Source organism: Ipomoea nil, unplaced genomic scaffold, assembly GCF_001879475.1.
Source record: "Ipomoea nil cultivar Tokyo-kokei standard unplaced genomic scaffold, Asagao_1.1 scaffold2694, whole genome shotgun sequence".
In the NCBI taxonomy this organism is placed as follows: Eukaryota; Viridiplantae; Streptophyta; class Magnoliopsida; order Solanales; family Convolvulaceae; genus Ipomoea; species Ipomoea nil.
The window spans coordinates 495,750-519,214 of record NW_017619122.1 but is presented as its reverse complement, the minus strand read 5'-3'; the positions used below and the strand labels follow the sequence as shown (position 1 = coordinate 519,214).

Here is a 23,465-nt window from a genome sequence, read left to right as displayed (position 1 = left end):
TTACAAATTGTTAAAAACTCCGTGATAAACGACATTAGTGGTAGAAGTACAACTATTATTAAGATCATTACAAATTAGAATTTTTAAACCCATAGGATTGCTAACCCTAGACGCAGCAACATACAATTGGCCATGTACAAACACTGGTTTCTTTAGTAGCAACCCAACATGAGAGAGTCTTTGACCTTGACTTTTATTTATTGTCATTGCATATGACAACATCAATGGAAATTGTTTTCGTTGGAATTTGAAAGGCAATCTTGTTTCTGATGGAGTCATAGACATTCTAGGTACCAAAACCGAACTCCCAGCATTGTCACCCGTCATTATTTTGGCTTCAATCACATGCTCGGACAATCTTGTGATGACCAACCTTGTACCATTGCATAAGCCCAAAGAGTGATCTATATTTCGCAACAACATTACAGGTGATCCAACTTTCAATGTTAATGCATGATTTGGAATCCCCGAACATCGCAACCCATTAAGAAATTCTGGAGTGTGCACATCTCTAAGTATACCGTTGTCTGAATCTGCTTTACACACAGTGTCACAACTGAAATATGTTTTACTCTCAGCTGTATGCAAGTCACTCATATACTCATTTATTGAGTTCACAACCTCTAAAGTTGGTGCTAGAATCGCACGACTTTGCATATAGTTGGGGTCACACCTAGCATTCATAAAATCCGGGAAAATGCTATCAACAATTGTCTGAATCGGGTCACCAATACATGGCAGTAACAAATCATTTGGAATAACAACCTCTGCGTAACCATCGTTTGGACCCCCAATTGTTCCATCACCAATAGATGCAATCCAATTAGCAAACTCCTCAACTTCAGACTGATGCACATCATGTTCTATTCTATTTAGACGGAGGTTCTTTGTCAACCGCAAAACTTTACAATTATTCCACAAATACGAAGAATTGATAGTTGCGGCAACAATATCTTGTCTTGTGCCTTTAGGAATCACAGGCAATATTTGCCTAAAGTCACCACCAAATACGACTGTTTTCCCACCAAACGTTTTGTCAGCACTTAAAGGATTATTGAATCTAAGGAGGTCTCTTATCGTCCTATCAAGAGCTTCAAAACAATGTTTATGCATCATTGGAGCTTCATCCCATATAATTAAATTTGTCTTGATAACCAATTCAGCTAAGTGACTACCCTGCTTTATGTTACATGTTGAATCTTCGTTCACTATTATGGGTATGGAGAACCTAGAATGCGCGGTACGCCCACCTGGTAGCAGCAAAGAAGCGATTCCACTTGAAGCTACATTAATCACAATGTCACCTTTAGACCGCAACTTTGATGATAAAGCCTTCCAAAGAAATGTTTTTCCAGTGCCACCATAACCATATACAAAGAACAAACCACCATTACTGCATTGCACGTCTCCCAAAATTGTGTCATATGCAACACGTTGTTCATCAGTTAGTTGTGAAGTTAACATCTCACTCTCTTTAGCCATGGCTTCACGATCATAAGAAAGTTCCTCCAACAATAACCTATTACTTAGCAATGATACATCAGCTAGGTTTGGTAATGGCATTGGTGCAAAGTCTTTCAAAGACTTATTATAGACTTGTAACAATTTCTCAATCTCCATCAACCCAAAATTTTTCTTTGATTCCTCTGACAAAATCAAATCTGAAAAATTTGAAAACAATGTAAGAAAACTAATTCTAAATGGCTAGCAAAATAATAATAGAGTTTCACTAAATTTATAATAAACATTGATATTTTGCTATTCGTCTATGGTAGTATTCTGCATCTTCTGAAAGGTACTGCCATGTAGCATTCCAAACAAATTCAGGTCTTACCATTGAATTTGATGTTAGTAATATAACAAAAAGTTTTCTCATTGCATGACCAGAAGACCATTGACTTGCCTCGTTGATTGCATCAATATACTCCTTATCATCATCTAGCAACCCTCGAGCATAACATGCATCTTTGAATGTCAAGTGTGTTACACCATTGAAGGTCTTGATGTCTTCGAAACTGGTAGGACCACGTACTATGTTCAAAAGACACCTTAAGTAATATATTTCGCCACTTCCTGGCGGAACATAAAATATACGACCAATCGAGAATCTCCTCTTCCTAGGATGCCATTCTCGGACTGTATTTTTCCAAACAAACTTAGTTGGCATATCAATGTAAGTCAAAAGTCTTGCAGCTGGGTATTTCTTGTTTGCTTCAAACCAAGCAGTAAACATACTTTGGGCTACCGTAGGACGACTTAGCACATGTTCAATACTGTCGTCATCATCGAAAATCACAGATTGGCAGTCGGGTAGATGAAAACTCAATCTCTCCACCGAAGGCATCCTAAATTGCACGTCATTACTAAACAGTCGCCATGTCGCCTCGCAAGCAGACACGTAACGACAATCATAATACATTCTTATCTCATCTATCACTTCTGCAGAATTTTCATCAACTGTACTCTTATAGAACTCATCAGTCACCCTATCATTTCCCTTATTCACATACTTGAAAAGGTACTTGATAGACCTTGATTGATTACACCACTCAACATTGATGTGTGCATTATATTTAAGAAGAAGGTATTTATTATGAGGCACAACATATCGATTATCCAACTGTGTACCACTTTTCAACACTGTTCTACCATCATCACGTCTCCTATACTTTGGGTACCCATTATCATCTAAAGTATAAGCTTCTACAAATTTCTTGGGGAAATGCTTTGAACATTTTCCGTTGATCATGCATGGAGACTTTTTATTTACTACACCACATGGGCCATGAATCATGAATTCCTCGACCGCATTGTAATATTGGATGTCTCCATCTTTGTCGGGGATCTCTGCTGATATAATATTATCCATGCATGTCGTGGATAACATTGCACTCTGCCTTGACAGAAAGAGAAGTATATGCGCATGAGGCAAACCTCTCTTCTGAAATTCAATTGTGTATATAACTGTGGAAATTAAGATACCAACTTAGTACACATCATCTAATTGAAAAAATATATATATAAAATTTAGAGAAAGTACAAAGTAGTAATCACTAACCTGAACTGACCTCTCCAAATACTTGACCAACCCTGATTTCTCTAATTAGCGAATCCAGTTTCAATTTAAAAATCCGGCACACTATGTCTGGTCTGTCCTCAGCTTTCAAACCCCGTTTATGTATGTAACGTCGGATCTCTGGCCACTTTGGATTACATGTAAATGTAATAAACAAATTCGGGTATCCATTCCAACGACAAATAGCCATGGCATCTTGATAATTCGGTATCATGTATCTAGCCCCTCCTGTAAAACTTGATGGTAAGACTATTCGTTTACCTTGAGTGGTAGGATCAACTTCACCCCGTGTTAATGCATCTGACAAACCTTTGTACGCTTCACACCTCAAAGACTTTTGATTTTGCCTGATGAATGTGAGTCTACTGGATTCCACCATAGTGTATGCATCAACTAAAAACTGTTGCAATAGACGCTTTGAAAACAACAACGTGTTTACCTCATTAAGCCTCTCGTGTATACGAAAAGCGAAGAACTCCCTTTGGGATATTCGTTTCTGCCCAACGTTAGAACTTGAGCTTGGTACAGAGAATTGTATATCTTCTCGATAACCATCCTCACCGTATGGAAACAAAATAGGATATTGTAAGGGAAGATATGATGGATTCAATTCACTTATACGTTTCAAATCTCCGCATTTGGACTCAACCAAAATATCACGTTCCCCTAACGTTGGATCAAGGTCACCAACTATTAAAGCTGCAACTTCTGAAACATTTGGTAAGTTATAAGTTCTTGCATCAGTACTCCTTTTACCAATAAGCCTCATCTTAACCTCAACACGGGGGTTAGATTCAATCTCACCCTTAGCCATCCAAAATGATTTAACTAACACATTATGCTTATCTAATACTTCTTTTATGTCTGCAACAACGTCAACACGAATATTACTTTTTCCATCCGCATTCCTACAAAATATTCAAAACATTGTACTTTAAAAAATAAATACCAAAACTTAAACATTTTACATAAACTTTATTAAAAATTATGTATAACTTCTTATGACACAACACCTGAATGTGTTGATACGATTGTTGACCTCGTGTTGGGTGTCATGAATGTAAAGTTGTGCAAATTTTGGTTGACTACCATCCGTGGGTAATAAACTTCCGATCAAATGAAAATTTTGACCATTTATCTTAAAAATTGGTGGAGCATTCCCACAATTTATAGACTTGTCAACTTTGCCACCCATCGAAGTGAAGCAGAACATACTATTATATGTTCTAATATGTTCCAAGAAACTTGTTCTTTTTTCACCTATCACAAAAAGGAGGTCTAACATTTTTTTTGGAGGGGCAATCATTAACGGTAACTTAATCTTCCCCTGAGCGCAACATGCTGAATATTTAGGTGACCTGCAAACTATTGATTTGTTAACCCTTTCTTCGTACCAAAATATGGCATTGCAATGCTCACAGCTGTATTCCGGATCGCCTAAGTCTGCATATTGTACTACATAAAATATACAAAAAAACAAAGTTATACTATTACGTTTAATAAGCATGCTCTTACCAATTTAATAAAGAATACTACTCAAATACAAAAGTATAGTCTAACACGGACCATTATTACTATTTTCTTCCATTTCTGTTGGTTGCGAAGCATCATCAAAATCAAGAGTTAGGTTTCTACGACTGAATGCTGATTGTTCACCAACTTCCATATCGCAATCAATTGGCCTCTTAGACTTTTTATTAAAGATCCTTATTACCTGTTCAGCTGGTATTAAAATGTGGAAATATATATATATATATATATATATATATATATATATATATATATATATATATATATATATTAGTGATCTAATAGAAATATTTAAAAATTGGTTTGAAAATTATTAAAAAGTATACAATAATAATTACAGATGTTTGAAACAAAAATTATGTACATATTTGATTTTTCTCAAAGAAATGTATGATAGAACGACTAATCAATGCTTCCTAGACACACCAGCATGTATTGGAGTTCCAGATATTCCATTTGTGTTGCCTGTGTTTATTTAACAATCCTTTAAAACCATAAAATATCGTCTTAGCATATGTATAGTTATGAGGTTTGTATTTTCAAATCGATACATACAATTTGTAACATCACTCAAGGGAATAGTTGAATTGAGTGGTATATGTGATTTTGAGTCCATTTGCACATTTTTCAAGAAATGACTCTTCTTAACATTTCTTTCACTACCTGCATGAAAGAACAATTAGAAGTTAGACTAAAATTAAAATGCATGTTAAGTCATGAATAAATTAAACATTAAAAAAACGTAAAATAAAACAAATGGTACTACAAAAAAAGAATAAATTCTTTACTAACCAATACGTCCAATAGTATGATCCGGGGTTTGAAAACTTGGTATGTTTTCCAAAGTACAATGCAAGTGCATGTTACTTGAAGATGAACCCAATTGATTAACACTCTTTATTGACGATTTGACTAAACTCCCATCTTGCATAAAAAAAAAAATCAATCGTATTTAGAACTACGACATGTTTAAAAAATTAAAAACAAATGTATTTAACAATTGACACTTACTATTATGTACAATGCGTATAGGAGTACCATAATTTGCTTGAAATATACCATACATACAATTTTGAGTTGTAGTACAATGTAAACTAACTGTCTCTTTCGTGAAATTTTCTTTGATCCCTAAGCAAAGAGAATAATATACATCATTCAGTGTTACAACAATAATGTACCATGCATAACCAATATAACTTACATTAAATAAAATTTTCTTTTCCATATATACATTAATATATTAATATATCCATATATATATATATATATATATATATATATATATATATATATATATATACATATTAATGTATATATGTATTCCACAGTGACACGCGTATTGTTTAAATCACAACAGCACTACATGTGTAGCTTTTGCCATTGCCGGAATAAAGGATGGGATGGAACATCAGCGTAATTCCCATTGCCGGAATCTCATTCCTGGTGAGACGAAACCATTATCGTTCTGCATTCATCTACTGCCATCTAAGTACGCGAAATCCCTATATCTTGAGTATTATTGCTGTTTCTACAAATCTATGTGTTCTTGTTCTAATTCTTACTGTCTGAAATTTCTAATTTTTCAGTCTTCTCTACTGACCAATCGCTATAAGATTACAGTGATGATGAGAAATTTCACGCTCTACCCTAATTGTTGTTCAATTTGGAAAGTGAAGTGCATGTTCAAATTTCAGACTCTACACGATTGACTAAAGTTATCAGTGGATGTTGTACCTCATTCGGTGAGAAATTCTAAACGTAATAGCTTTGGGGTTTCAGATCTATGTATGCAGCTTTGTTCGTCACTCAGTATTTGATTTTTGGTTCGCGATATAACTACTGAAAACATCTGCAAATCCTAATTTGCCTGGAAATTTCTCAATTTTTTTTTATCTGTTTTAGGTCATGCTATAAGGATTTCAGATCTATGTATTAGGTACCTAAGAAATTCGCTATCTGTATCTAATGTATGGATTGAATGTTATTTAGCATGTTCTTGTCTAAAGCTTCACTATTGCTATTTAGTAGTCTTTTTTGCAGGTATAAACTGGAGAAATGTGTAAGGTTTAGTGTGTAAGGTTTGGGATTTTAATTGTTTTGAAAATTTACTAACCAAACATGCTCATAATATACTTGAACCGTATAGAAATCGAAACTGTGAACATACCTGTGTCCTGTGATTGTTGTTTCCTTTTTTTGCCAATTACGGTAGAACTCGTTAACTTCTTCATTATCTCTTAACTTGCTTACCTCCGGATTAATGTGCTGGTATTCTATGTGAGAGTATTCTATGTGGATGAGTAATAAGTGATATTCTATGTGAGGCTATTTATATTGCAGGTTGCTATATATCAGTCTATCACTTCTTTTTTGGAAATGACAGAGGAGTAATAAGTGGTATTGTGCTTGGTTTCAATATATTTGTATTTATTATTGCTGTTCAGGACCTTTTTTTTTATTATTTGATTTAATTGATCACTTTGCAGGTAGCTATGAATTTTGCATTGGAAATGACAAATAAAGTGTACCGCTTCCTAGATGTGTAATAAGTGGTACTATGTATTTCGTATCCAACCTTCCATATATCATCAGTACTACTATGTATTTGTACCTTGTGAAACGTCTCCTTTTGATTGAGCGGGAGATTTTGCCATTGTTGTTCCCTAGGCGTATGACTATTATATATAGTAAGATTGAAATCACCAGGAGGTGTTGACGAGAAAGAATTAATTGGTAGGTTTTGTACATTATGTATAATTGTATACAGTACTTAGTTATGTGTCACATATTTCTTCTTTTTTTTTTTTTTTTTTTTTTTTTTACAAATGTAATGGTAGGGTTGTGGAGATTTATTCTCCACTGGACAAACTAATTGGATGCAAGCATTCCGGATTGATTGATTTTGTCATAGAGGATACAAAGGATACAAAGTAAGATTACTTGAATATGTTGATCTGATTATAGTTATGAGTGTACTGTAAACTTAATTGTTTTTAAAATTTTTACTCTTGAATTTTTACAGAGGGAGTAGTTGAAATGTACAGTGTGCGACGACCATGTGGACAATGTGCACATGGGGCCATTTTTCAAATCTAAGATTAATGGTCCTGTTATAGTACTCTATTTTGCAGTTTTGTAGAGCCAAGCATTGTGTCAACAGTAAGTTATTTGTAAGCTTTAAAAAAATATATATGTATTTAGTGTTTATATTCTTTTCATATATTCAAAGCATTTTTTTTAATAGCTGAAGAAGTAAAGATTTAAAGTTCTTATGATGCTACCCAGTTACTCTTCAATGAAAAATTGCCTGAGTTCATTGAATTTAAAAAGATGTGAGTATTATCTTCTTTAATAAGATAATATTCCAATTGTTTGTTTCATATCTAAGATATTCTGTTTTTTTTTTTTTTTTTTTTTTTAGATTGTGTGGTCAACACACTCCATTGCGGAGTATTGGAAGTATGTCAAGTTTGTTGGGAATAACATTCAAATAAGTGATGTTGGAAAATTCATGAGTTGGTCCAAAGCTACTTTGTCCAATTGTTTTTGGGTGGTTGTTGACTTTTCACTCAAATGAGTGAATCTCATTCGTTAAGAATGAGTGTGATGGTAAATATGTTACCGAATAATATTATTTTGTGTAAATCAGTAACAATAGTTCTATCGCTATGTACTTTAGTACAAGAATCAGAATGTGTCCCCTCAAGCTGAGGGGAGCTTCTATTTATATTAAGCCCTAACGGTAACATGGTGGGTCATAAATGAGGAGCTGAACCTTTAATTCTCTCTCATCAATGGTGGCTTCAATGGTGGCATCAATGGTGACTTCAATGGTAGCAATAAGTGGTAGTGGAGTTACCCGTTGGTATTATGCCCGTTAGACTTCTGTCCGTTGGGTTTCCATTGGGAGCCGAGTCAAGTACCTGTTGATGATCCGGGTCGGGTGCCTGCCCCATTATCCTGTCACCAGTCCCCCTACTCCCGAGTCTACAGATGTGCTTGAGTTAGCTGGGGAGTGAGACTAAATCAAAGATCCTCATCATTTTTTAACCAAAATCTCGGAGGTCGGCCGAGGCGGGATTCGGCCGATGCTGGCCGAGGTGCGGGGCCTCGACCGATGCTGGCCGAGGCGTGGGGCCTCGGCCGATGCTGGCCGAGGCGTGGGGCCTCGGCCGATGATGGCCGATGCTAGCCGAGGCGCGGGGTCTCGGCCGATGCTAGCCAAGGCGCGGGGCCTCGACCGATGCTGGCCGAGGCGTGCGCCTCGACTGATGATGGCAGAGGCGTGCGCCTCGGTCGATGTTGGCCGAGGCGGGCGCCTCAACCGATGATGGCTGATGCTGGCCGAGGCGCGGGGCCTCGGCCGATGATGGCAGAGGCGTGCGCCTGGTCGATGTGGGCCAAGGCATGCGCCTCGGCCGATGTTGGCTGAGGCGGACGCCTCGACCGATGATGGCCGAGGCGGGCACCTCGGCCGATGCTGGCCGAGGCGTGCGCCTCGGCCGATGTTAGCCAAGGCGTGCGCCAGTCCTGGAGGTCGGCCGAGGCGGGATTCGGCTGATGATGGCCGAGGCGCGGGGCCTCGGCCGATGCTGGTCGATGCTCGTAGAGGCGCGAGGCCTCGGCCGATGCTAGCCGAGGCGCGGGACCTCAGCCGATGTTGCTGGCCGATGCTTGCCGAGGCGAGGGGCCTCGGTCGATGTTGACCGAGGCGGGCACCTCGACCGATGATGGCCGAGGCGGGCGCCTCGGCCGAGGCGTGCGCCTCGACCGATGATGACTGAGGCGGGCGCCTCAGCTGATGTCGATCGAGGCGTGTGCCTTGGCCTCATTTTTTATTTTATTTTATTTTAGTTTATTTTTTGCGTGTTTGTTCATAGCTTACTTCGATAGGCCGCAGGCTCGGTCGAAGGTCGGCGCTTCCGTAGAGTTGTGAGCGAGGTCATACCTCGTACTACCCTTAGGGAATATCGTTTTCGTAACCAAACTATGAGCTTGGCCAAGAAAGCGCCCTTCCGTCGGGTAGCTAGTGGGATCGGATCCCATGCTGGCCCTTAGGGAATAGAGTGCGGTAATTAATACACCGCCTCCGCTACCAAGGCCGAGGACCATGGTAGAGGTCGAGGCGCGTGGCCTCCCTTATTTGTTTCCTGTCATGGTTATGGTGGATGAGAACATACCTCCTACTTTACTAACACAAGGGCTCCATGGAATTTTTTTATTCAACACAATTGATCAGGGCAGACCATGAACAATAGTTACATCAATAATTATATTATTGATCTTGTCGTGTTTTAGCGAATAACATGTTTTTTGCGCTGCACGGGCTCCCCCTCTAGTTCCTTGTCTCCTTCTTCCATGATCTGATTGTACCCCCTCTTTGTGTCTGAGGAGGATGACTTAGGGCCCTTTCCCTTTCGCCACATGTTTTGTTCATGGGTTGACGATGCTGTTGTTGTTGCCCTGGATGCTTCACAAATTGAGTGAAGTATCCCCTTTAAATGAGCTCCTCTATCTGTCTCTTCAAAACGTGACGCTCATCCGCATCGTGACCAGCTTGCCTATGAAACTTGCAGTACTTTGTTTGGTCTGCCTTTGGGGAGACCTTCATGCACTCCTCCGGGAATTCTACTATTCCCATCTCCTCAGCTTGCTTTACAATGATACTGACAAGATGGGTAAGCGGGGTCAAATTACGTAGGGGGACCAGGCGAGGTCGCTCGTGGTTTCGGTCTTTCCCTGCGGACGAGTGGTTTGCACGTGGTGCCTGGCTGGGCGGACTAGCTTTCTCGGGCTTCCAACTTTTTCTACCATCTTCTTCATCCCTCTTCTTCCTATCAACGTCCTCTGCTTCTGCATAACGGTTGGCTGTCCTCATCAAATCTTCGTAAGAGCGGGGTTGATGAGCGTTCAGCTGCTTGTGAAAATACCCTGACCTTAGGGCATGGATAAATACCGGGATCGCCGCCTTGGAGTCAAAGTCGTAGACATTATTGACTTCTTTTTTCCATTTGTTTAGGAAATCCTCGAGGCTCTCGCCTCTGTCTTGCTTTACTACGCAGAGGTGAGAGAAGGGTTTCTTACATTGTATGTTGCTGGAGAAGTATGTCAGGAAGCTCTTGGATAGCTCTCCAAAATTTTGGATCGACCCATCTAGGATGGTGTTGAACCGGTCTTGGGCCGCTCCATCTAAGGTGGACAAGAATGCTCGGCACATGACGGCATCCCCCGCCCCAATCATTACCATAGCAGCCTTATATCTCGTCATGTGGACACGTGGGTCGGTGGTCCCCGTGTATGCTTTTATGGCGGGCATCCTAAAGTCTCTCGACAGAGGCACATCCATTATTCTTGGGGAAAATGGCGCTACCATCCGTACCTCGGGTTCCGGCAATTGCTCCCGTGCCTCCACCTTCTTCGCTAACTCTTCAATTCTTCTTTGTAGCCTCTCGACCAGGGCCGACTCGTCAGGGTGCCGGTGCAGGGCCAGTTCACCAAAACGACGACGCGGATCCGACTCATCCATGTGTCGGCATGGAGCCGGCTCATCGACGTGTCGCTCATCCGAGTATCGGCGTGGAGCCGGCTCATCGACGCGCTGCTCATCCAAGTGTCGGCGTGCCGCTCCTCCAAGTGTCGGCGTGGAGCCGGCTCATCGACGTGCCGCTCATCCAAGTGTCGGCGTGGAGCCGGCTCATCGATGTGCCGCTCATCCAAGTGTTGGCGTGGCCGGCTCATCAAAGTGCCAGCGCGCGACCGGCTCATCCAAGTGCCGGCACGGGGTCGGATCATCAAAGTGCCGGCGCGCGGCCGGCTCATCCAATTGGTAGCGCGGGGCCAGCGCGCATCAAAGTGTCGGCGCGCGGCCGACTCATCCAAGTGCCGACGCGCGGCCGACTTATCAAAGTGCCGGCACACGGCCGGCTCATCCAATTGGCAGCGCGCATCAAAGTGTCGGCGCGCGGCCGACTCACCCAAGTGCCAGCGCGCGGCCAACCCATCAAAGTGCCGCCGCGCGGCCGACTCATCCAAATGCCGACACGGGGCTAGCTCATCAAAGTGCCGGCGCTCGGCCGGCTCATCCGATTCGCCCATTTTCTCAGTGAGTGATTTCTGTGTTGGTCTGCTTTCGTGTCGGCGAGGGCCTCTGGTAGAGGACCCCTCGGCCCGTGATCCCAATCTTTGCCGCACGGGCGCCCTGTGTCCCAATCGTTCAAGGGCAGAGTGGGAGGGTCCTGGTCGCTGTCTGGCCGGTCCACTTCTCTGGGTCCCCTCCTCTGGACCCCCGTCCTGGTATGACGTCCTGCGTCCCTCGCCGCACGGGTTGTGTCCTGTTGTTGCTGACATTCTACCCTTTGTGGGGACTCTACCTCTATTTCCTGGGGCCGCGACGGGGGCACTTGGCCTTGCAGTCCCGCCGCTGCATGAGTTAGTGCTGTCGCCGCTTGCCGGATGGCTTCGGCGGTCGCCTGGAGGTTCACGGCTTGGTTTGTTCCTCCATTATTGATTTGTTCTCGAAAGTCCCCGGGCCTCCCGTTGTTGAGCTGCTCTCAGAGGTTCCCTCCACGATTGTTGGTGAGTTGGTCTCGGAGGTCCCCTGAGGCATTGCCGTTGTTCAAGTTGCGGGAACCATGGGAGCTGCCGGACACCATTCTTTCAAGCTTGCTGTTGAAAGAGAGAATATGTTGTGTGTATAGTCGCCTGCTTGAGTGTTGGACTCAGGCTCTCAATGAAAGCACCAATGACGGTAAATATGTTACTGGATAATATTATTTTGTGTAAATCAGTAACAATAGTTGTATTGCTAAGTATTTTAGTACAAGAATCAGAATGTGTCCCCTCAAGCTGAGGAGAGCTTCTATTTATATTAAGCCCTAACGGTAACATAGTGGGTCATAAATGAGGAGCTGAGGCCTTTAATTCTCTCTCGTCAATGGTGGCTTCAATGGTAGCAATAAGTGGTAGTGGAGTTACCCGTTGGTATTCTGCCCGTTAGACTTTTGTCCGTTGGGTTTCCACTGGGTACCGGGTCAAGTACCTGTTGATGATCCGGGTCGGGTGCCAGCCCCATTATCCTGTCAGAGTGGTCCAGCACTGTTTTTGGATTTGGATGGCTGAGAAGTGAAGCCTGTGTTAGTATATAAGGGCATTTCCCTTGTTCATTAAAAACACACAATTCATTCTTCTCTTCTTCTATTCTCTCTGAGCCTTCTGTCTGAGCTCTAAGTCGGGTTCCACTGTGACTGCGAATACCTGTGCCGGTATCTCGTAGAAAGTCTGTGTGCAACCAATTGAAAGCACCCGGTTATACCGGAAATTTGCTTTTAAGGTAGTGTATTTACACGACACAGGATTCCCTTACTTTTTCCCTAATCAACCAATATAAAAAGCAGTGCTTCTGCGACATTTTCCGGTACAAAAACCCAACAGTTAAAAGCAAATTATTCTTGTGAAAATGTCGTCAATGGCAACCAAGCCTTCCTTTGACCTTGCCAAGCTCGAACCTCTCACCGGTCTGAACTACCGCCGGTGGGCGATTAAGAAGATGATCCACTTCAGTATGTCGAACTCTGAGCTAAGTATTATTTCTTTAATACATGTGTACGTGATAATTCATTTAATGGGTGTTAGAAATGCTTTTATACATCATCACCACCTTATATTTCATCTTTTGGTTTGTTCTCTTCAGTGTGCACAACATGAGGATTGACATAACTAAGAGATAATTAGCTACATGCTTTTCAGCACACAAAATTATTAATATTCTGTATATATTATGACTTAGTCATTATTAAATTTTGTGCTCTTGAATTTAAAGTGCAAGCAGATATAGTTATGATCGATGATGATATATCACATAATTATCCTTTATAGCATATTGGTCTTGAAGAATTGAAATAGCAAGATCATTATATTACTTAAATATGTTCTCTCACTCTTAACATCCAAGATATAAATGGTTAATCTTGATGATCAATATCTCATGCATATTGTTATGTCTATGTGTAGGCATGTGTTTCTTCGATTTAGAGTTGTTCGAAAATGTTATATATGATGTTCTTCACAAAATGAGATCAAAAACTGATTATGTGTTGGATAACTGGGGAACATAAATTTAAGTGATGCATGATTAATTTATTAGTGAGGGCTATTTGTTCCTTCAAATTGAATATGAGATGCTTATATAATTATATATCTTTATCACATGGTTTTAAAAATTTGAATCATGTACTGAAATTATTTGTATAAAGATATAATAAGTATATATCAAAGTCTTTGGTTGCAATTTGTTTGTAGCATGGAATTGAAGAGTCATCATTCATGTATACTCTTTGCATAGTAGCTCAGTTTTGCCAATGAGGTTTGCCTCCTCATATTTTAATATGGCACATGCATACATATATGATAATAGACTATCATATGCAAATGATTGTCTTGAGCATTAGTAGTCATATATTATTGGCATTGACCATGTCCCTTAAAATTATCATAATGACATAATTTAGAAGATGGTTTGCCTATATCTTTGCATCCAATTGATTATTATCTTTTGAGAGCATGTGAAACGTGAAATATATATTGTGACAAGCATTTTAGAAATCACCATTCCATATTTTGTATGGTGAGTGCTTTGAATATTATAGAGAAAATTAACAACGGTGTACGCAAAGATAAGTGAATTGTTATTATTCACATGTATTAGCTTTATGAATTTGTTGTGTTAGAGGTGTTGATTTAGTACTACTACTAAGTGATTAAATCATCAATATGATATAAAGCTTATAAATTGTGTACTTATGCACATGTCAATTTACAACATTATGTGTTATTATTGTGGATATGTTACAAACATTGCACTATTTGATGAGATACATACTATATTACAGTCACATAATCTTAAATATTTAAATTGTGCACTGAGTTTAATTTCAAAGGCTTTACTCACATTTATGGTGGTAGCATGGAAAAGTCATCGTTCTTGAATATTCTGTCTAGGAAGATGGTTTTTAAGAAAACTTTGGTTTCACTATTCGACCTGGGAGTTTTTAAGAAGTAGGGCCGAAATGAATTAAAATAAGTTTTGGCCGAAATGAACAAACTGGAATGCTGGGCTGAAATTCAATTATATAACCCTACCATTTCATTCCCATAATTATAAGCCCAAAACCCGAGCCCAATTCTACAACTAAAAATCACCTTAAACAAACACCAACATACTATGCGGACGGTTCATCTTCCTCCGTCTGCATCGCAAACGTCCTTCTCTAAACCTGCCCGATATCAACCAAAACCAAAAAAAAATTCTGGTGATGTGGCGTTTCAATGAAACCGCCACTGTCGAGGAGACATCCACGGATTTTAAGTTACATAGTTCATCTGTCTATCACTTTCCCTACCCGTGGAATATTTTTCCTTAATTTCCAGATATCGAAGTGATTTTTTTTGCTACCGGTGGCATATTTTGTACATCAGTTGTCTCCGGCCAAGGTAGATACCTTCTTTACCATCTTTCCCTATTTTCTGTTGGTTATACAATAATTTTCTGTCGATTTAGGGTTTGCTATTTCAGATATTCCAATCAGTTGTACAACTTGAGTTCATATCGAAAAATAGGCAAAATTATAGAGCTAGGGTTTTCTGCTAAACTGTATACTTGTAATTATAAGGTTTTTTCACTAATCTAATGTATAGATCTATCTTTTTTGTACCCCTAAAAAACTTCTAGTTTGTCGATTTTTACATGCAACTCTACGCACATATAAATCAATATATTTCTACATACATACGTAGGACATATATATGTTTGAAATGTTTGAAAATTTTTTATAACAGTGAATTATTACCACTTGTGGTTAAATGGTAATAATGCTCAAAATTTTGTTGACTTCTGCTCGTCAGTTCTTATCACTTGTGGTTATCCACGTTGCATTGTGTTGCTTGAACTAACTGTTTCTTTGTGTAAGAACACAGAAAACGGCATACAAAGAAATAAACAGTAATTAACATAGGATATAGCAAATGATAATTCCCAAAAATAGTTCAATTTTGCCTACAATGCATTAATTCATGGAATGCTTGCAGGGATAATAAGTTCATGTACTTAACAAATAAAAGTTGCCACTATCTAGTAGGATTAAAACCAAAAGTCTAGTAAGGAATACCAACAACAAAACATGACATAGTCAATTGACACTGTTGCAATTTCTCCTTCTTGATGCACACAATCATTCCTTTTTTCAAGTTCTGTGCATAAGAAAACAGTTCGAGATGCACACTATCTTTCCTTTCTTCAAGTTCTGTGTACTACAATCATGTTGTCCCTGTTGTCCTTTCTTGAAATCCATTGTTTAGACGGTTAACTTCATCACCTTGTGATGATTCCTAAAAGTTGTAGAAAACATTTTAAAAAATAGTTATAATATCAAATAAAGCTAAAAATAATATAGAAGTACATAATTGTAGAATTTTAGTTTTAATATTTCTGAGTCATCCTCTCCATCTTCATCGATCATTTTTAACAAAAGGTCTCTTTAATGATACTCATCCAAGGCAGAACAATAGGTAGAAACAATCTTTCATCAGTTAACACTCTCATTAAATGTAGAGCTCTAGCTGTCAAAATAGGAAAACAAATTTCTTACCTGTTTGTAATTTGACAGCACATTAGTTACTGACATGGCAACAAATTCTGAGATCTCCCTGTCTCACAATAGGAAGGTAGCATCACCAGTTTTATTAAGCATCCTGACAATTAACCTATATTTGATTGTACCTTTTGCCATTTTCTTTCACACTTTGAACAGAACATAATGAAAACAATAGCAATAATGAAAACAATGTTACTGATAATAAGGATTCAGAAAAATATTACAGAAAATTTGATACTAACATTACCTCTTTCTCATGAAAGAGGCATTATTTGCTTTTGCTTGTTGTGCCTCCAGGCATCTCAGGAAATTCGTAGATTTTGGCCAGCCAAATCAAATTATTCTCTTTGTATGGAGAGGCTAAACTGACTTGCAAGGATGTATTGAGATGGGGTATTTTGAAAACAATTTTGAGGATTTTGGGAGTACCTTTCATTTCAGGATTTCAAATGTTTGAACTATTTATAGCTAAATTAATAATTGTTAGATATTAATTGTTATTGGAGAGTGAACTGTCCGGCCGGGTGCCAATGTACCTATTCGGTTCCTTTATCTTTTAATTTTTTTATTATTAATTATTAATCTTTAATCTTATAATTAATCACAGTCGATTGATTTCTACAATATATATATTTATTATTTATATTGTATTATTTATTATTTTATATCATTTGAGTACAGTATCCAATAAATTCTACATTGGTAAATGGTGATCAGTTCCATCGAAAAGCCACAATTATGTGTATTAAGTTCCATCTGATTGAAATTCGAAACGGCGTATTCATTATATATTTGATCAGAACAGTTTTACCCACCACTTGCCCAAAACGCACCGTTTTGTTTGGGCGGGAATTATTTATTGAATTTTATTTACCAAAAGGTTCTGCTTTATTATAGTAGAAGATATATATATATATATATATATATATATATATATATATATATATATATATATAGGATCATATGAGAACACTTGCTTAAGTGAGAACGTGAGAAAAATCGTGTGCATCCATCTAAAATTTTTTAATGGTCTAGATTTCGTGTGCATCCATCTAAAATTATTTAATGGTCTAGATTAGATTAAGTGTGTGCGAACGCGAATTAAATGTGTGCAAACAATTAGATGGATGCACACGATTTGTTCTCACGTTCTCACTTAAGCAAGTGTTCTCATTGGAACCCTATATATATATATATATATATATATATATATATATATATATATATATATATAGGGTTGAGTTCAAATGAGGACAACAATATATAGAGGACTGTGAGGATAAATAATGGGCACACAACAAATTAATACCAGGCACACAACTTAATAAATAATGGCACACAAGAATAAATGTAAACATCAGGTTTCGAACCCAGGCTCTATAAATTAACAAATCTAGCACGCGACATACAAACTGTGGCACACGACTACATTCGGCCATGCACATGACATACCGGCTAATGGCACACACTAATTTGTCCTCACAGTCCTCTATAATATACTTGTCCTCATTTGAATACACTCTATATATATATATATATATATATATATATATATATATATATATATATATATATATATATATATATATATATATATATATATATATTATATTATATTTATATACTAATAAGAGCCAATAAAGTTAGGCCTATAACGAGAACTAAAAAATGTCTGTCAAATTATTTGATAAAATGAATGATTCATATTATTTTGATTTTAGTATTTATCTTTTAACTTAACCATTAATTTCTATAAGAAAGGTCTTAGCTTCGAACTCATCTCAATCATAGTTAGCATAATTGTTGAACATATACTACGAATATGTTAGAGTATATTATTGAAAAAGTGTGGTGTATATTATATATATATATATATATATATATATATATATATATATATATATATATATATATATATTTTGATGGGTGTCGAAACCAACAAATAATAAATTACTTGTTCTATAATTTGCGATAGTGATGAGTAAGGTCGTACCCACAAAGATTGGTTTGACTTATTTTTAATCAAAGATTTAATAAAGAAAGAGATGAGAATTGGAAATTAAATAGCAATCATAAAAAGGCAAACAATATGAAATGTCAAATAATAATAATAATCAATAGCAACTAGTATCCAACTCAAGGCATAATATCAATTTAATTCTAACAAGACAGATCATTGATTTCCAAAAATAAATTGCTCTACTCTTTACCAAATTGGTTATGGTTATTAACAAGCTCTAATAACCTATCTTTCCTTACTTTGTCGATAATCAAAACAAGCTCTTTGATTACTTCCTTAGCTAATAAACAATCCTAAACATGCTCTTAGGATTTAATTTACTAACAGCATTAAAGAATTAGAAAGATTACCAATTCTAGCCAACAAACTCAAAAGCATGGTTCATTTAAGCTAGATTATATATCTTCATAACACAAACCAAAAATCTATACATAATCAAATTGTGATATTTGCTATTAGCTTTAGAACACTTAAACAATTACGGATTCAAGGTTCTAATTAGCAACTTAATGACTTGACAATTAAATAATGGGCCCGTTGCAACAATTAATCAAGCAATAATTAAAACTCATATAACAGGAGATATATAAATAATAAAGTGCAAGAATAAAATTAAGCTAAATAAATCTCACTGGTCTTGTAGAATCAAACTTCAATAATCCTTGAGTTGGAAAATTCGAACTCAGCAGTACATTGCAGAAGTGTTTACAGTGTAAATAAAATTGTTCTATCAAAACTGACTTCCTTCTACTGAACAAAATCCAGTCCTATTTATACTAGTTCAGGCTTCCAAAAATAGCCCTAATTTCCTAACATCCACAAATAAAATCAATTTCTTCAACCACACAAAATTTATAAAATAAATAATTTTTATTTTCCTAAATGCTAAGAAACCATAGAAAATCAGTAGAACAAGCTCCAACCTCTGCTTCACTCGGTAAAATTGCGGACGAAATCTTCAGCGCAGCAGCCTACGGAGTCGCCGAAACCACATCCTTCAAGCAGTTCACACGAACGGAGTGCGCAGACGAAATCTTGACCGTAGAAGTCACAACCTTCTCTGTAGTCGACTGAGTCTACCTCGCGATAATTCGTCTTCATCGCAGAAGTCTACCGAGTCGCCGTTTTGATTTCTTTCTGCTGCTGCGGTCCTTACGACAATCTCACATACAGAGCTGCGCTTCAAAGGAAAACTAACATAAAATTATAAAAATGATTGTTTAATTTGATCTTGGGCTTTAATCAATAAAATAAATAAATAAACTACAATGGATCAAATTAAGTTAACTTAGTAAAGAGCCCATTTTAATCCACCTAACCCATCTATGATATATATTCCCAAAGGCCCAAAATAATATTTAAACTTAATTATTCAAATAATTATTATATTATTACAAAAATATAAAATAAAACACAAAATAAATATAATGTAAAATAAATAAAACTAATTTATTATAAAATCTAATCTAAATTAAAGATATAAATTGTACTTATCATATCATATATTATATTATATACTAATAAGAGCCAATAAAGTTAGGTCTATAACGGGAACTAAAAAATGTCTGTCAAATTATTTGATAAAATGAATGATTCATATTATTTTGATTTTAGTATTTATCTTTTTACTTACCCATTAATTTCTATAAGAAAGGTCTTAGCTTCGAACTCATCTCAATCAAAGTTAGCATAATTGTTGAACATATACTACGAATATGTTAGAGTATATTATTGAAAAGTAAGTACCACACTCTATTACTCTTATTCAATTAAATAAATTAGTAGCTACAACAAAAAAAATGATACATATGCATTTCTTTAATTTAGAATTCGATGTCTACAATGTCTTTATTCAAAAAAAAATTATTCATTTTCAAAAAAAATTTAAAAGAGGTATAATTTCATTAGTTATATTGTCTTTATTTTCTACAATGCAAAGATTCCTTACCTTCAAATTCATTAATTAATTATATTCACTACACTGTTCATTGTCTTCTTTAACTACTTGGGGAATATTTGTTGACAAAGAAGACATTCAAATAACCTAATAAATTGAAGCGGGAAACTACCACATAATATCTTTGGACTAGATCACAGTTGTTCACTTTAAATGTAAATTGTATTTCTTTATTAATATGATTTAAAACGTATAAATTTTTACTACCTTATCTAATCTTATTCCTTAAATAAACTAGGAATTTCTCTATCCACAAGAATTCATTCAACCATAATGGTTGAACCAAAAGTACCTCAAGCAGAACACCTACATGACTGGTATGCTTTTATGCTGATAATAATATGTAAATGGTAATTAGATCATTATCTTACGTAGCTATATTTAAAACTCATTATTAAAAATGTCAATGTATATCAATAGACCATTGTGACACACTTGACGCATTGAAATGATGTTGAGGCTACAACATTGTTGGAATCAATCTTTTAAATCTAGAAAATGAAGAAATTTCAAAAATAGCTACCATTGCAGAATTCATTAATCATGTATGTAAAATACGAAAAAATAAATACGACTCTTCGGGCCTACACCCATGTATTTATGATCGTGTAGCTCGGGATGCTCGAGTTCTTGAGTATCACCCAAAGAGATAACTCGCAATAAGTTACATTCCCAAAGGATTTCGAAATCCATTTCTAAAAAAAAATTCATTAAAATTAATCCCCTCAATAAATTTCATTTCTCCAAATACATCACGAACGGAACCTACAAAGTTGTTGTATGATAACTCAACGCTAGTGAAGTGTTTGCTAGTGATGGAGAAAATAGACCCCCGGTATATAATTATACGGGTTAATAATCTCGCATATAATATAAAAGTAGTAAAATAGAAGAACAATATAATTGTAATAATATTTCCTTCTATTGATGTAGGATATTACAAGTGGATTGTAATAAAATAATTGAACATGTCTTGTCTAACTTAAGTATAAGCTATTTATACAAAAGAAATCCCAACCAACTAGTGCTAAATTCGTGGTGGGCCAGGAGATTAACTCAGGTCCATACGGTGGGCCACGAGACTAAGTCAAAGTCCATCATGCTGGGTCCGGAGACAGGCTCCGAGCTCAAGACTCTTCTTGGGCTGCTCGGGTTATACATTCCCAGACCCCGGGTCCCTATTATTATTGGACCATTTCTAATATATCCATTATCAGTCGCCCACTCTCTGAGTTGCGAGAAGTCGACAACAAGAGAGAGTAAACGTTTGGCGCGATTGAAACTGCTCGGGGCTCCATGTTTGGATGAATGCTTCAAAGTCAACTTGAAAAAATATTTCGCTTATTCCAACACCTTTTAAGCTTTTAGCTTTGTGATCCGAGTCCTCTGCGTTCGAGAGCGGGCTTTCCCTACGATGCGGGATCGCTTATTAGATTTTTGTTCGCATGATTTTTTTTTATTTTTTATTTTTTTTACGTAGTGTGTAGTTATTTAGCCAAGGGTACTTTCGGTCCAAAACCTCTCCATCGAGTGGTAAATGAGGTCGGGCCTCGTGCCCCCTTAGGGTGATGTTAACGTTTCCGTGCCCGAGTCGGGGGCTTAACCACGGAAAGGTTCTTGTTGGATTTTTGTACGAAAACAACAATGTTTGTACGTAGCAATACGTTTAATATGGATGTATCGTGTGGGAATGTAGGTATCTGTGTCGTGTTGTTACACTACCTTAAAAACCTTTACAACCAGGGAATCGCAAGTTTTCGACAGGTTAGCACAGAACAACAAAGCTCAGGGGTGTTTTCTGTTTCGGAAAAGTGTGTTTTTCAATGATAGGGAAGGGCGGTCTATATACTGGAAGCTATAACCGCCCAGCCCCTCTCAGCCATAGAGACAAAGCAAAAAAGAGTGGAGTGTGGACAAGGCCAACGCTTTGTGCGCTCACATTCTGAAGAATAGAAAGAAGAGCGGACAAGGTGACCATTTATCCCACGAAAATAGGGGTTAAAAAGTATAGAGGGGTGCAAAACTTTGACCCCACCACACCGCGCGTGCGAACCGAGCCGAGCGGGCGGCGACGGCAGCGCACGCGTGGTTTCCCTCTATTTCCCTCCATAACACTTCAAGCCTTGTAAAAGGAGTTAGTGTTTAAAAGGTGAGAAAAGATAGGCTAGCTTTCCAATGTGGGATACTTGGTAAAGACACTTTCTTATGCCTTTGCCTCATTAATGTTCCCAACAATCCCCCACACATTTCATGGGGCAAAGCTATACCCAAGATTACCTGAGCCAGCTCAAGAGCTAATTTCCATGTCAGTGTATGAAACTTGAACTGCCATGAAGTGACATTTAAGTAACTTGTCGCCCGAGAGTGAATTGAATCTTGAACTCGTCGGTTTACTGAGTTTTGAACTTATATGCACTTATTAACTCTTAAAGAGTCCCTGTACGGTCTAGCTCAACCTAGACCTCAACTCTGTCAAGTCTATCTCGATATAGACCACCCATAACAGGATACAGAGTACGTATTGTTTTTTCAGTTTTTCTTGTAGTAAGTTTTTTCTGTGACTTTATTTGGCCACCAAAGTGGTTCATCACAAATTGCTTACCTCATTGGGTTTCAGATCCATCTCCCTTGAAGTATCAAGGATGGCTTTTCTTTTTAAGCCTTTTGTGAAAGGATCTGCAATATTCCTTTCAGATCTCACAAATTCCATTGTGATTACACCATTTAATATTAGCTGCCTTACAGACTCATGTTTGACTCTTATGTGTCTTCTTTTCCCATTATAGACACTATTTTGTGCAACACAAATGGCAGTTTGTGAACCACAATGCATAGGAACAGCCGGTGCTGGACACCCCCACAATGTCACGTCTGCCAGTAGGTTTCTCAGCCACTCGGCTTCTTGGCTTGCCAGGTCCAGAGCTATGAATTTGGCTTCCATAGTTGACCTAGCAATGCATGATTGTTTGGTTGATTTCCATGAGATGGCTGCTCCACACATAGTGAAAACATATCCACTAGTTGAGCTTACATCCTCACTGTCATTTACCTAATTTGTATCACAGAACCCTTCTAGCACTGCTGGATGTCCTTTGTAATTAAGACCCCAGTCCACTGTGCCTCTTAGGTATCGCAATACTCTTCTCAATGCATCCCAATGCGGAGTGCTAGGGTTGTGAGTATAGCGACTCAGTTTGTTTACTGCAAACGCAATATCAGGTCTAGTGTAATTCA

General features: G+C 37.8%; 1 protein-coding gene across 1 annotated transcript; it reads right to left on the bottom strand.

Annotated features, from left to right (window-relative positions):
• Positions 1-23,172, bottom strand: LOC109155147. The gene is made up of 9 exons (XM_019302880.1): positions 22,834-23,172; positions 12,969-12,975; positions 12,645-12,883; positions 10,418-10,520; positions 5,162-5,269; positions 4,471-4,531; positions 3,059-3,984; positions 1,747-2,964; positions 1-1,661 (listed from the first exon to the last, which is right to left on the bottom strand). The coding sequence occupies exons 1-9, from the start codon at positions 23,170-23,172 to the stop codon at positions 1-3; spliced, it is 4,662 nt and encodes a 1,553-aa protein (XP_019158425.1).
• Positions 23,173-23,465: the final 293 nt, after the last annotated feature.

Bases quoted from the DNA above. Each gene is read 5' to 3' on its own strand.
- LOC109155147 (XM_019302880.1), bottom strand. From the start codon at position 23,172: ATGGAAGCCAAATTCATAGCTCTGGACCTGGCAAGCCAAGAAGCCGAG. The intron at 5,270-10,417 runs GTAGAAAAAGTT...TCTTTCATGCAG, and splicing joins GAAGAGGGATGAAGAAGATG to GTAGTGAAAGAAATGTTAAG. The intron at 1,662-1,746 runs GTTTATTATAAA...CAAATTTTTCAG, and splicing joins ACGAATAGCAAAATATCAAT to ATTTGATTTTGTCAGAGGAA.